At 48.8% G+C, this 13817-nt stretch overlaps 5 protein-coding genes across 9 annotated transcripts; 3 read left to right on the top strand and 2 right to left on the bottom strand.

Annotated features, from left to right (window-relative positions):
* Positions 1–905: 905 nt before the first annotated feature.
* FOIG_07144 (uncharacterized protein) lies at positions 906–2502 on the top strand. The gene has a single exon (XM_031206549.1). The coding sequence runs from the start codon at positions 1207–1209 to the stop codon at positions 2464–2466; it is 1260 nt and encodes a 419-aa protein (XP_031063668.1). The 5' UTR covers positions 906–1206; the 3' UTR covers positions 2467–2502.
* Positions 2503–2731: 229 nt separating this feature from the next.
* Positions 2732–4093, bottom strand: FOIG_07143 (uncharacterized protein; the record flags this gene model as incomplete). Its single annotated transcript, XM_031206548.1, has 3 exons — positions 2732–2791; positions 2890–3211; positions 3267–4093. 3 exons carry the CDS (start codon positions 4091–4093, stop codon positions 2732–2734), a joined length of 1209 nt encoding a protein of 402 aa, XP_031063667.1.
* A 1421-nt stretch (positions 4094–5514) lies between these two features.
* On the top strand, positions 5515–8214 carry FOIG_07142 (uncharacterized protein). The gene has a single exon (XM_031206547.1). It carries the CDS (start codon positions 5677–5679, stop codon positions 7870–7872), a length of 2196 nt encoding a protein of 731 aa, XP_031063666.1. The 5' UTR covers positions 5515–5676; the 3' UTR covers positions 7873–8214.
* FOIG_07141 (HAT1-interacting factor 1) lies at positions 5519–10640 on the bottom strand. Of its 3 annotated transcripts, XM_031206544.1 has the most exons (4): positions 9388–10640; positions 9096–9334; positions 8691–9039; positions 5519–8628 (listed from the first exon to the last, which is right to left on the bottom strand). In XM_031206544.1, exons 1-4 carry the CDS (start codon positions 10069–10071, stop codon positions 8329–8331), a joined length of 1572 nt encoding a protein of 523 aa, XP_031063663.1. In that variant the 5' UTR covers positions 10072–10640; the 3' UTR covers positions 5519–8328. The 3 variants fall into 3 exon arrangements, with proteins under 3 accessions (XP_031063663.1, XP_031063664.1, XP_031063665.1); XM_031206545.1 differs by having other exon boundaries at positions 8691–9334; XM_031206546.1 differs by lacking the exon at positions 5519–8628 and having other exon boundaries at positions 8651–9334.
* A 603-nt stretch (positions 10641–11243) lies between these two features.
* On the top strand, positions 11244–12733 carry FOIG_07140 (uncharacterized protein). 3 transcript variants are annotated; one of them, XM_031206541.1, is made up of 3 exons: positions 11244–11491; positions 11539–11855; positions 11928–12437. In XM_031206541.1, the coding sequence occupies exons 1-3, from the start codon at positions 11468–11470 to the stop codon at positions 12016–12018; spliced, it is 432 nt and encodes a 143-aa protein (XP_031063660.1). In that variant the 5' UTR covers positions 11244–11467; the 3' UTR covers positions 12019–12437. The 3 variants fall into 3 exon arrangements, with proteins under 3 accessions (XP_031063660.1, XP_031063661.1, XP_031063662.1); XM_031206543.1 differs by lacking the exon at positions 11244–11491 and having other exon boundaries at positions 11497–11855; positions 11928–12121; positions 12258–12733; XM_031206542.1 differs by having other exon boundaries at positions 11539–12169.
* The last annotated feature ends 1084 nt before the right edge of the window (positions 12734–13817 follow it).

Genomic DNA, 13817 nt, shown 5'->3' with positions numbered 1-13817 from the left:
TGATAGTTGGCGCTGGCGGCATGGGAATTCGGGTGAGAGTAACGACCTGGTTTTACGGTGATGATGTACATGATGGGTTGGGGGATGCATGCCATGGGCTGGTCAGTCTGGTAATTGCTTTGACACGATACTGCGAATTCATGATTTCAAATTCCCAATGGCTTTACTCATCAGTCCTGGATAAGTACCTTACTTAAAAGTGATCATTGTTTCCTCGACCTTGAGTTTAATCGAGAGCAAGTCTATGCGTAAAAAGACACGTGTGTATCCGACAAGATGACGCAAACAGCTGTATACACCTAGGGTTCATTCGGTGCGCAAACACGGCCAAGCATTCAAATCTGACTTGAACTATCTTTGACATGAGTTTATGGTTGAGCATGGTGCCAGGTGTGTCTTACGTATATGACAGCGATATTCAAATACATCCCGATTTCTGTATCAACCGCTGCCATGGAACTTTGAAATTATCCGGCTGTTCAAGCACTTGAGCATCCCACAAAGATGATCCATTGATAGTATGCCGTTTGACTTCTCGACGGCATATATTTGAGTCCGTCGTGGGTTCTTTGTTGATTTTGATTTTGGTGGCGAAGAGGTTCTGGTCGGTGACTGGATGTGGTATATGTATCATGTAGCTGTGTTACTTCCGGGGTTACCTCGAGGGTTCACAAAGTATAGTTACTCTCTGGTGTGTATTTAGAGATAAGGTTCGGCCGAACGTGACAGCTGACTTCGGGAAAGGAACCCGTAGCCAGTCTACATAATCCGAAAGGCTTTTCCATCAGCATATGGCATCGTTAGAGTTAACGTGGATGAGCCATGTCTGATGCTTAGTCTACGGGTTCTCTCACAAAGGAAGTATGTCACTATATCCTTTCAATTGGTTCCACGCGACTTCGACACACAGACTGAGGGGTAAAAGGCTACCAGAGGTACTCGTGTGGCCTCAGTGGTGATGGTGACGAGGACACTTATCTGATATTACCCCCAACAGACCAAGTTAGCAGGTCTTGATGGAACAAGCCAATCTGAAAGAAAGTTGGGGGAGTCACAACACAGTCTTGGGTAGCACATGTGCTTGCTTCGGAGTCGGGTTGTCAATCCGAACCCCTCTTCTCTGCGAGGATGGGTTTCCTATAAGACCGGCTCAAGGAGGGAAGAGGAGAGGGCAAGAGTATAGCTTCTTAGGTATCGAATACGACGATGGCAAACTTTGATTGGCACGCTGAGAGAACTGATCTGTCAGATCTGGCTCTCCTGGATCGAGCCCCTGAGAGTGAGGGGATAGATCTCAGGGCAGTTCGTCTATATCGCCTTGATCGTACACGAAGCCAGATGGTCAAATATGGCCTCGACGCTGCTATCATCAGTGATCCCGTCAACATTCGTTATGTGACTGGTACTCGGAACATGCAAGTCTTCACAGCACGGAACCCTCCCACGCGGTATCTTCTCCTCACGGCAACTCGATCCATCATGTTTGAGTTTGCGGGCTGCCTTCACTTGGCTCAAGGCTACGAGACTGTCGATGAAGTCCGCACAGCAAAGTCTGTCACTTTTACGAGCAGCGGCCCCAAGATTCACGATAAGGAGAGGAAATGGGCACAAGAGATGGCTGATTTGGTTGAGAGTCTTATTGGAAAACGGAATGCTACACTTGGTCTGGAGCGTATGAATGCAAACGTTGCTATCACCCTCAAGGAGCTCGGCCTCAACATTGTGGATGCTCAACAAGCCATAGAGATGGCAAGGACTATCAAATCGCCTGAGGAGGTCAAATGCATTGTCGCATCTCTTCGCGCAACAGAGGTCGCTGTGGGCAAACTCCGCGATGCAGTCTCACCAGGTCTTACGGAGAACCAACTCTGGTCAGTCATGCACAAATCTGTAATTGAGCAGAACGGAGACTATGTCGAGACTCGACTCCTCGGCGCTGGACCACGAACAAACCCTTGGTTCCAGGAGTCAGCAAGTTATGTCATCCAGAAGAACGACCTCGTGGCTTTAGACACAGACGTAGTCGGTTGCCATGGATACTACTCTGACTTCTCACGAACGTTTCACGCTGGCCCAGATCCTCCTACCGAGGAGCAAAAAGAGCTGTACAGGACTGCACTTGCACAGGTTAATCACAACATGAGCATCCTCAGGCCGGGCTTGACCTTTCGCGAGTATGCAGATCTCGCGTGGGATATTCCTGAGCAGTATTGGGCCAACCGGTATTTTGTCTCGGCCCATGGCTGTGGGCTTACGGGGGAGTATCCGTATTTGTATCATCGAGGAGATTTCCCAGATGCTGGTTATGATGGTGTTATCGAGCCGGGCATGGTACTTTGCGTGGAGAGTTATATTGGCAAGGAGGGTGGTACACAGGGTGTCAAGCTGGAGCAACAAGTCCTAATCACCGAGACAGGGATTCAGGTTTTGTCAAAGTTCCCCTTTGAGGAGGCTATGCTGAAGTGACTGGGGCAAGTCAACTATTCTATACTATGTTATCTGATATTACTGTCTTGTCCAACAGTCCACTTGTCCTCTGGATATGAACATGAATCAATCCATCGGTAACTAATAAGGCAAGCATTCGAGCTGAGAGCATTGCCCGCAAGATCGATCATAGAACTTCGCTCCTCTGTCATTAGCCGAAATGCCCATACTCTCCTTGGGGGTCGATGAAAGGTAACAGTTCTTGTAATATTGGGAAACGACCCAGCCAAATACCACACAGCTCTCATCCTCCAGACATGCTCGGGCACACATCTCGACGCTCCCCTGAAACATCGACATGGATCTGTAATTTGGGCCATTGCTGTTGAAATTTCCCTGAGTACCACCGCAGAGACTAGTAGTCTCTGTTGGAACGGCACAGGCCGGTTTGTATTCGCCCACATAGATGTCGTCGATAGCTACATAACGAGCGACAGCCTGGTTGTTAACTCTGATAAAGGCATAGAGGTGGTCGTCCGTTGCTCCTTGGAAGATCGCAGTGCGTTGAACGTATTTGAAAGGAGCGCCTTTCGGAACAAAGACAGTCTCTTTGTGGACATGACCATATCTCTGAGTGGCGATGATGAAGGAAAAATCCCAATCTTGATCAGGGTCAGAGACAGGAGCATATGAGAACCAGACTTGGTACTTCTTTGTCGAGTCTAGGGATATGGGCCTCCACATATCAGATCCAAGGGTAGAGCCTGGTCCTGAGCTGACAAGTCTTATGTGATGTTAGCTGTGATGGAGTCTGGGAGAGCTGTTTTGTTTCGACTTACGCAAACTGTTCGCCACTGTGAGCACGCGGTACGTCCTGAGAGGTGCTGCTCTTTTGTTGAAATGGTACAGCAATACCGGCGAACTGCCCCATATAGTCCCATCTGTTCTCGCCCGTATTGTCCCCCTCAAAGCTTGGGTCTTCGATAGAAACTGAGACAACGGGGCATGATGCTGATGAGGTTGTTGAAGTCCATAGGCTCTCTGTTGTCGACGTGCTTTCGGATGATGATAAGGATGTAATCAGGGTTGTGGTGGCGTCAATGCTTGTGGGTGCTTCACTAGTCACAGTTGTGGCATCAATGGTTGTAGTAGATCCGTTGGATGTGCTGATATCAGTAGTGGAAGTATCGGTTGAGACCCTGCTGTCTCCTGAGCTGACTGTCTCGGTTGTTGCATATGATACGGTAGTGTCAGTCGATGTTCTAAGCTCGGCTGAAGTTGAGTGAGCAGAGGTAGCTGCATCGGCGATTGCAGTCGACTTGTTGGATGTGGTGGGAATGATTGAAGTTGCTGTATCAGTAGTACCAATCGAAGCACTAATAACGCCTGAGTTAGAGGTGCTGGCTGAAGTCAAGCTGTTGCTTAGTTCCGATTTATCAGTAGAGATGGTGATAGTGGCCCTCGTGGTAGTCGAATCCTCGATTGTCGTTACATCAGCCAAGGTTGAACCAAAACTACTTGGCGAAGTCGAAGTCTCAGAACCGAACTCAGAATCAGAAATAGCTGTAGGGTCGACAGAGGCTGTATAGTCCGGAAAGCTTGCACTCAACGTTGTGGTTTGCGGCCAAGTTATAGTTGAAGAACTACCCAACGCTGTTGACCCCATATCGACAGCACCGGTAGAACTTGAAAGGTCCGTTGAATATGAAGCATCCAGACTCTCCGTGGTTTCAGTTTTAGAACCGATCACCCTTGAGGTATCTGAGATCAACGACAAAAGTGATGTATACTCAGGTTGGGGATGTGGTTTACATTTTCCAGCCTCAGCAACAAAGAAGCTCGATGCTGTTAATACAGCAGCAAGCACCTTTGAGGTCACCATATCCGCATCCGTCTTTAAAACGAGTAGGCATATACTCTATTGTACATGGGCGAGTGTCCCTTTTTGTCCAACCAAAGTGGTTATCAAGAAATAACCATATCTAGAAGCGCAATTCTAGATGCGTTTAGAACAAAGGGGAACCCAAATAAAACAAGCTACTAGATCCATCGGACTCCAGCTTATTGATTTAACAAGGAATAATTACAATCAATAGGATATGGCTGTGACATAGCGTCAGGGGTACACAGATCTTGAAGTGGTGAAAAGGACTGATACTAGGCCGTTTATGGACTTGAGGACAATTTTATTCTGCAGCGCCATTTCTTTGGCTTTATCAATAGTTTCGTGGTCTAGGCTCTACAGACTTTAACAGCCTGCGAACCACGTTCAAAAGGAACCGCAATTTGCCAAAGCCTTTATTGAAGATAGCCATGCGTATACGTCTCCAAGCATTGGATAGGAACTGAAGATGCCATGAGTAAAGCGCCTAGAAGTATTCCCATATCAAGACGAAGGAGACGAAGAAGCGAGTCGTGATCGCTCTAGGAAAACTTGCTAGTGAACCAGAGGCAGTACTTCTTTACTAATTTTTTTTTTCCCGTTATAGAGGAAAAATAAGAAGAAAAGGACAATCTGACTCAATAACTGGCTCGGATCCTTCAACAGTTCTTTTTATTGTTAGTTCTCAATCAAGTTTCGCATCCTTGCCTTACTAAGGTAAGGTTCCTTGAAGAAGTAGAAGATGTACTTTTATAAGAACAAGACGGAATGTCGATGACGCAAGAAAAATCCATATCAGGTATCAGTCGACCTCACTCTATATATTTGACCTACTAAAAACAAATGATGGCCATCTTATCTCAAGTTCCTAGAGATCAGAAGTCGTCAAGGCATCTAAATTTTCCCTTAACATAAGGGTATCTGTATACTTGAGGTGGGATAACCTATCATTTTAGTCACGAATATTCTTATGCTTATAGTAGTAAAGCAACCGTTTTGATATTATAGTTAATATGTCGTTTTCTTGCTAGGCCTAGAAAGACGTATTTCTTCTCAGAATCGATCAAACGCAAATAGAACCAGATTCAAAGGGTTCATGTCTTATCTCTTATCGCGATTCTTGACATGGGCAGATTGGCCAATCAAGTCACCCAGATTCCTCCCGTCGCGGGGCCTCGCCCAAGTCTCCCAAATTTTTTCCTGCCATCGATCGCTTTCGCTTCATCTTGACTCGTCTTCAGCTTCGACTTATCAAAGTCATCGCACACCACGACAATCGCAAGCAACACCACGACTTTTATGTACCATTGCTTATCGCGGTAAAAAGCAGTGCAAATCAGCTCTGCTTCCGATAAAAGCTCCAGAGCATGGCCGTCCAGACATCGCCATCGCTCACTTCGACCTCACATACCTTGACTGCCGCGCCGCCCGCAATGGCTGCTCCCGATTCTCTCACAAATAGCCACGTCTTGGCCCTTTTAGAAAGCCTAGCCGACGGCAAGCGACACGCTTTTCTTCAACCCACAGCTTCCATCCCAACCGATTCTCTCAACCTCGTCAAGCACACTCTCGAAGGTTTTGCCTCACAAGTCGGGGATGAGCAGCAAGAGAGATTAAAGGAAAATCGCAAGCGCAAGAGAGGCGCTGCAAATAGTGAGGATGTCCTTAAAATGCGCAAGGTCTATATCGATGGGTTCGAGACCGGCCAGGTTTGGCAGCAGGCCAAGAGAATTATTGGCGGTGTCTTGAAATATTCAGAAGAGGCGCTGGCAGAGTTGGAGGAGCGCAAGGAGATTGCCGTCAACGGTGCTGATGCGTCAGACTCCAAGACGCTCGAATTTGGAGAGGATGGCTTCGAAGTAGACTCCGAGGACGACGACGAGAGCGATCAAGATGGATCCGAAGACGAGGAGGAACAATTATCAGTGGACGAAGCTCAAGAAGATTGCCAAGAGGACGACTGGGAAGATGACGAAGAGGAGATTGAAGAAGGCAGAGACGATTATCAGGAAGTTGGTGAGGAAGACGAGGGTGTGGATGGGCCGGTTGAAGAGTATGAGGAGGATCCCGACGGTCTCAACGATGGTTTCTTCTCACTCGACGATTTCAACAGACAAACACAATATTTCGAGGAGCAGGACGCAAAGGGAGATCCCTATACGGATCAAGCAAGCGACGATGAGGAAATTAACTGGGACGCGGATCCTCTGGCTCCTCCTACAACAGGTTCAAAGTCTAAGACGGCTGCTAAAGAGCCAGTCTCTGAAGATGAAGATGATGACGATGAGGAGGACGGCCCTACATTTGGCGACATGGCTCTCGATGCCCCAGAAGGCGACAGTGAGGATGAGGCCATGGATATGGATGAGCCTGTGGATGACGACGACAACGGTCTCAATGCCAACGATGTCTACTATAAGGACTTCTTTGCGCCTCCGCCTCGAAAGTCGAAGGGCGGTAAGCCCAAAAAGTCTGTCAAGTTCCAGCCCGAGCAGCCAAACGATGCCGACGTTGAGAGAGCCATGGCCGATGTTCGCAGAGATCTCTTTGACGACGAGTCAGAACAGGAAGACTCGGACGATGCTCTCTCCGATGTTTCCGCTGGAGATCCCAAGTCAAGACGCTCAGCTCACGAGCGGAGACAAGCCAAGCTTGCTGAAGAGATCCGCAAGCTTGAGGCTGCATCCGTTGCCAAGCGTGAGTGGACTCTCTCTGGTGAAGCTGCTGCAGTTGACCGCCCTGTAAACTCTTTACTGGAGCAGGATCTCGATTTCGAGCATGTTGGCAAGCCCGTGCCTGTCATCACTCCTGAGGTCAGTGAAAGCATTGAGGATCTCATCAAGCGTCGTATTCTCGCTCAAGAGTTCGACGAGGTTATTCGCCGACGTCCTGATACCGAGGGTGCAGCCGCAGGTACTCGTCGTGGTCTTGTCGAACTCGATGATACCAAGGCTACAAAGGGTCTGGCCGAGATCTACGAGGAAGAGCACGTCAAGAATACAAACCCAGACACTTATGTCAGCCAATCAGACGAGAAGCTTCAGCGCGAGGAGAAGGAAGTTGAGGCTATGTGGAAGGACGTCAGCGCTCGTCTGGACGCCCTCAGCTCATGGCACTACAAGCCCAAGCCCACAGCACCCTCACTATCCGTAGTCGCGGACGTTGCCACCGTCGCAATGGAGGATGCCCAGCCCACAACAGCCCAGGGCGTCACCGGTGAGAGCAGTCGCATGGCTCCTCAGGAAGTTTACAAGGCTGGAGCCACAGACAACGCAGCCAACGGCGAGGTCGTCACCAAGGCCGGTCTTCCTGTCGCCCGCCAGGAGATGTCCCGCGAGGACAAGGCCCGCCGGCGCCGTCGCGAGAAAGAGCGCGTGCGCAAGGCTGGAGGTGTCGACGGCGAGAAGGTTGTCAGCAAGAGAGCCAAGATGCAGCGCGACACCATCGCCGAGCTCAAGAAGGGAGGCGTCAAGGTCATCAACCGCAAGGGAGAAATCACCGACGTGGATGGCAAGAAGGCAAAGACTGCCAAGGTTGCTTCGAGCGGCAATTTCAAGTTGTAGTAGATGGTCAAGGGGCATTATTCCTTTTTGCAGTTTGGTTCGGGGTTTCAAAAGTAACGATGGGGTGTTTGCATGGCTTGCGAGCGATTCTTAATAAGAACGCATTTTCATGTTTGTTGCATAGGTTTCATATGTCCATACTGGATTCCTGTTTGAGTGACTTGGTTAATGCCTAAAAGATGAAGGTAGTGGTTCTCGTCTTCACTCATGAGTTATGCTCACACCTTTCCTGTTAAATCCGTACATTATGCCGAGAATCCCGCGTAATTAATCGTACATCAAAGAGCTGTAGTTTTGCATTTTGCCATATACTCAGAGTAACATTTGGCTGCTTCAAAATCCCATCCATTTCGTCCCGTTCCTTTCCTTCCGTCGCAATATGACAATGCCCTGAACTCCATCCTGTGTTATTTTTCCCGCTGAAACAATAGCCAACTAGTACCATTGACCTCGACCCTAAGCTTCCACCTTGGCCTTCTTGGTCTCGGTATCTTCAGCAGGGTCTTCTGCCTTTCGCTTGCCATTAGTCTCCGCTTCAGACACGCGTGCAGCTTCAGGCTCCTCGGCAGATTCGTCTTTGTTCTTCTTGCGGACAAGTCCACTAAGATCAGTTGCTGTCTTTTTAGCCTCATCAACACGGGCCTTGGTCTCGGCAGCAGACTCGCCAAGGGCAGCTCCAAGAATGCCACCGATGGGTCCAGCATCAGCACCCAGAATGTCCTTGGCGTCAATGGGGTCATTGCGCAGTTCGACGAGCTAGGCAGTCAGTAAACGAGATCAAAAACGTCCCAAAAGGACCAGGAGGCACAAAGACTCACTCGCTGCTCCATGTCCCCAATGACTTCCTTCATCTCCTGGATGGATTTGCGTGCTAGCTCGTTATCCTCGGGGGAGGCCATAGTGGCCAGCTCAACTTCCTTATTCTGAAGCTTGAGCTTTGAGCTCTTGATGGCGAGCTCCATTTCCTTGACGGCTTCATCTCGCAGGCCTTGGTCCATCTCCTCTCGCTTGGAATTTGCGCCATCGTCACCAGCAGTTGTCACAGAAGCAAATTCCAGCGCCAGCGAAAGCTTGAAGTGGGCTTCAGCGATGATCTCCGACTCCTCAGGGTACAGCTCCAGCTTATATTTGAGCGAGGTTCTGCCGTCTTCAATGGCATTGGGATATCTGTATGAATGTTGTGGTTAGGACAAAGCTGAAAACCCGTAGGGGCTTGCGCGTACCGTTCATTCTCGAGAGAAATCTCAGCGAGGGCATCGTGAGTGTCGGCAAGACGCTCCTTCACGTGCCGGACGGTAGGCGAATCGCCCTCTGCAGCCTCCTTGCCTTTGCCGCTGGTTTCGGATTCCTCCTGTTCGAGAAGCTCGAGTTTCTTCATGAAGCAGACTCGGGCAAGGTCGAGGATCTCAAAAGCAGTGGCCAGGTCATCATCTTCTTCCCCTTCTTCATCTTCGCCCTCGGCCTGGTACAAGTCAGTATTTGCTACTAAAATTATGGTTCAGGGAAGCTCCATACCTCTTCCTCGTCCGACTCGTCAAAGTTCTCGTCACCAGTAAACTGGAACAGGGGCTTCTTATCTCCCTTTATGTCCTCGGTCTTCTTCTCTCCCTCTTTCTGATTGGCAACAATCCCGACACCTTCTTGCGTCACCTTCTGTGCCTCAGTCTGCGCAGGCTTCTTGGACTTGCTCTCTGCGCTCTTCTTCTTCTCGGAAGCAGCAGGACCTCCTAGGACATCGCTCTTGCTTTGGCCAACTCTGAACAAGCTGCGACCATAGTGGAAAAGGATCTCGGCATTATCAGGTGACGTCTCGCCGTTGACTTCGGCTTGAAGAACACTGGCACGTGAGAAGACCTCAGCGGCCTCCTCGTAGTTCTTGTGAGCATACAGGGCAGATCCCTTTGCTGACAAGTCGGCAATGGTAACCTTCTTAGAGTTGGGATCTTGATCGTTCGCGATGAGGTAGTCGGTGTTGGGGGTGCCAACGCTGGGGGTGCCGATGAGGGGGGTGACGGTAGTGGACTCTGCTTGGTCGGCAGCTTTCTGGGCATCAGAGGGACCGAGAGTATCAACGGATGGGGTCGCAGTCTCTTCGGCTGGCTGCTCCTCGGTCGGTTTCTCAGAGGAAACTTGGGGCTCTTCGATGGCCTTGGCCGTCTCGTCCACGACAGGCGCAGTCTGCTCTGTAGCTTCAGACATTGCGAATCAGGTCTGAATGCGTGTCAAATGAGAAGATAAAGTCAATTGGGTTAAGGAAAGAATAGCGAAGGCAACTTCGAAACTTGATAGATGGCTAATGAAATTTGTGGTTGTTGGGAGATGAAATGATTGAAAGTTGGTATCTCAGGTGGAGGTTTGCGACAGTCCAAAAAAAGAGACGACCCAGCAACGGTAAAGGCGACCAGGTGATGGGCGCAATGGGTTATGGAAGGTATGACGCGCCATCGTGCTGAGGGATGGGTTTTGGCGCGTTTGATTGGCTGATTATGGCGTTGGTGGGGGCCTGGGAAACTTGGAGCTCCTGTTGTTATGAGCTGAGCTGAGCTGAGCTGAGCTCTATCGAAATTCCATCAACTGTTCTTAGTGAGAGATTATTAATGGATGGATAGGATACTCAATTCTATGCTCAAACATGAGTGACGGAAGGCCTATACCCCATCATTTGTTCCTTTGGACTTTGGGGCTCACACATACAAAGGCTAAGCCTTGGGAGAACTTCAAGCCTTCAGGCTATCACATGTTTGCCCTTCGCCTAGCATGAGTGCTCCTGTGATAGATCCTACCCTGCAGATAATCATATGAAATGCGTTGACGTAGGCACTAGTTATATTCACGGACAATCGCTTGCTAATGGGCTGTGATGATGTATAGCCTATGCGTTTTCTATGAAGTCGACTGAATGTTTACATATCTGGCGCTGTCTCTGATGGTTCTTTATATGACATGGATGTTCAAATCATCAACACACAAACCCAAAACCACATTGATGAGTTGTATGTATAGCGACCAGCAGTGCCCAAACCGGCAAGGGACTCCCCGAGTATAAGAATTTCCATGACATCCACGGGGCTATCAATAAAACATTCAGCCGCTGCGATGCAATCCATCCATCCTGAATTTACGACCAGGATTTTGTTATAGCAGAACATCATTTCATGAGACTGGTACTACCCATGTTGTTTGGCTCAACAGAACCCCAAATAATTTGCCCGTCTTACTCCGCCACTTTACAGTTGCTCAGCTCCGAGAACTCAACCCCGCGTAAAAACGAGAGTTCACTAATCGACCCGACTTGGCACGCGTTGCATCGTGGTATCTTGGCGCGAGCTGAACGCCAGGTCATGTGCCTTAGTCTCAGCCAAGGGGGTAACTATTGGCTCCAAGACAAGCCATGATCAGGCAACAACAGCCTCTGACGGAATTTCGTGAATTGATCGAAATAGCTGGGAACAAAGTAAGAAAATTGTCAAGAATGGAGGTAACCAGGAGCCCGAGGTATATATTTGAGTGCTGCGGCAATTGCTCCTTGAAAAGAAGACCATTCAACTTATACCAGAGCCGTATTCCAATCGCAATTTAAAAACAGTCACCCATAATGTGTGAAGAAAACCTCGTCCAGGTAGTATCGACGTGACCATACAACATGCCAAGCTAACCTCAATCAAGGAAGCACTCGGCCAAATTTGCTGGCTCGAGGTTCCAGTGCGTGATGTTCCTCGGGCCAAAGCCTTCTACATGGAACTCTTTGGCTGGGAGTTTGTACCAGAGCCTCAGAAGGCCGTCGGCGACTGCGTCAAGAGTATGCACTTCTTCAACAAGGGTAAGACCCTCCACGGGGCATTTCTGGAACATGACGAGGAATATCATGTCATCAACAACAATCCCGACAAACCAGGTGCTCTGCCCGTCCTGCCAACTCTATGCGTACTGGATTGCGAAGAGACCCTGGCCAAGGCAAATGCGATTGGTGGTAAGACTGCCGTGTAAGTGCGCCCGCTCCATCACGAGGTGGAAAGCTTGAAGCGAGTTGAGCATCCATATTAACCGTCGTCAAGTCCAAAGACGGCCATTGGAGGAGGGATGGGGTATTTTGCTCGGGTGATTGATACCGAAGGTAACATGATCGGTCTCTGGTCTCAGAAATGACAAGTGAGCGTGGGAAGATAAGGTTGACATTTGTCACTCAGTACCTAGGTAGCTTATCTCAGCCAAGATATGATGCCATACTGCTCAAGTTGCTTCTGATAATGTATGTAATTCTCAAAATTTACCCCAAATCCATGATCGCGATTCAGAATATTATCCAAAATATCCGAACGGTGGAAAATATTAGAGAAAAACGTAAACTCGCCCGGCAAAACTTGTGCTGACCAACCCGCTGTTAGACAAAGCTTGACGCCAAGCAGAGCCAAGTCTTGTTTGTCACTGCTATATGAATTATTGGACGAAACCAACTGACATGAGCTCGCATGAGTCGTATCAGACGCCAATTAACAAGCTTGGTCGTGAAAAAATTGACATGCAGAGAACTTAAGAAGCGAGCTCTGGAGCCTGTGGTGATTCCTCGCCAAGATGTGTAGAATTTGGCCCTGTCTCATTCGTGGACTAACTGGCTCGATAAGCCGTTTGTAAGGGACCATGCTTCAGCCTGGGCCGATTATATGGGGTTGGAGACGTCAGGAATTTGACGAAACACGACGGGGTAAGGATTTCACGTCAAGTAATGTATCTGTAACAGACGCGCCCCCGGAAACTTAGAGTTCCGATACTGAGATCGTTATAGCTGGAGAAGAAAGTCTTATGTATCAGAGTCTGAGTATCGAACCAATGTTTTGTCACAGAACAGCCGAGAAACATATACGATACGACGCTGAAATACCGTTCAACGGCATATCAAGATTGACTTTTTAAAGGCGACCTAGTGGCTGTTGGTGATATGTACTATAGACGGAAAACCGCTTCTGTGCATATCCGGCACATTGACCAGATTGGGAAGAATCTATCTACTTGGAGCATGTCCAAGCGACATTTGGGAAATACGACCGCAGAATGAACGACAGACTGCCAACTCCCGTGACGACGACGTAGTATTAAGTCCTGCGGAGATTGCTTATGAGAAGAATACGTAACGTCCTTCGAGCCTCTGTAACTTTTCCGTTCGTGTTCCGTTCCGTGAAGCTTTGCCGCGACTTAGACGAGAGACATGGGATCTCCACTGAACAAGATAGCCGTTACCCACTGAAGACTAACGCAGCGTAGCACCGGAGAGAACGGCGAGACGATATCCGTCCATCTGATGCGTACTTGTCCAATGATTACCACCGAAACATATTCTGTAGCGAAACGAAGATCCCGTGTAGTAAGATAATATCACGCCAGTGTTAAGAAACAAAGTGGGCGGTGCTGGGATTGGATATTAGGTTAATGCTCGCCCTGAGGCCATACATATGTAGCGACAATGTGTAGGCATGGGCATAACTAGTCATAGGCCCCTGAGATAATAAACGTTGCGCCGAGTGCAACCTGTCCATTTGGCTGTGGTCAATGGATGGCATTATCATGCTGATGGTATCGCATGGGGCTTTGAAACATAGAACAAGAGCCAGGGCAAGGAGTGAAGTGGGAGCCATTCGAAACAAACGCGGACCGACACCTTAACCAGAGGAATGTGCGGAGACTTGCCACATCTGATTGGAGGATAATTCTAGTCCAGAAAACTCCATCAATCAGAGGCTATGGAGAATTATAAGTCCAAAAGCTTCGACCCTTGGGGACAGGCTCCACCCCCATTGAACTACATCTCTTTGTGGCGCTTTTTCTTATTCCTTTGAGGAATTTTGCTGTAAAGTATCAAAGTATCGTCAGAAAAGACGAGATGCCGTTCATGGACCTGGAACCCCCAAATAATCCGTCCACTGCAAATGCATTTTCTCTCTCTAGTGTTG

Source organism: Fusarium odoratissimum, assembly GCF_000260195.1.
Source record: "Fusarium odoratissimum NRRL 54006 unplaced genomic scaffold supercont1.10, whole genome shotgun sequence".
NCBI classification, from domain to species: Eukaryota; Fungi; Ascomycota; class Sordariomycetes; order Hypocreales; family Nectriaceae; genus Fusarium; species Fusarium odoratissimum.
This window is presented reverse-complemented; position numbering and strand designations above follow the sequence as displayed.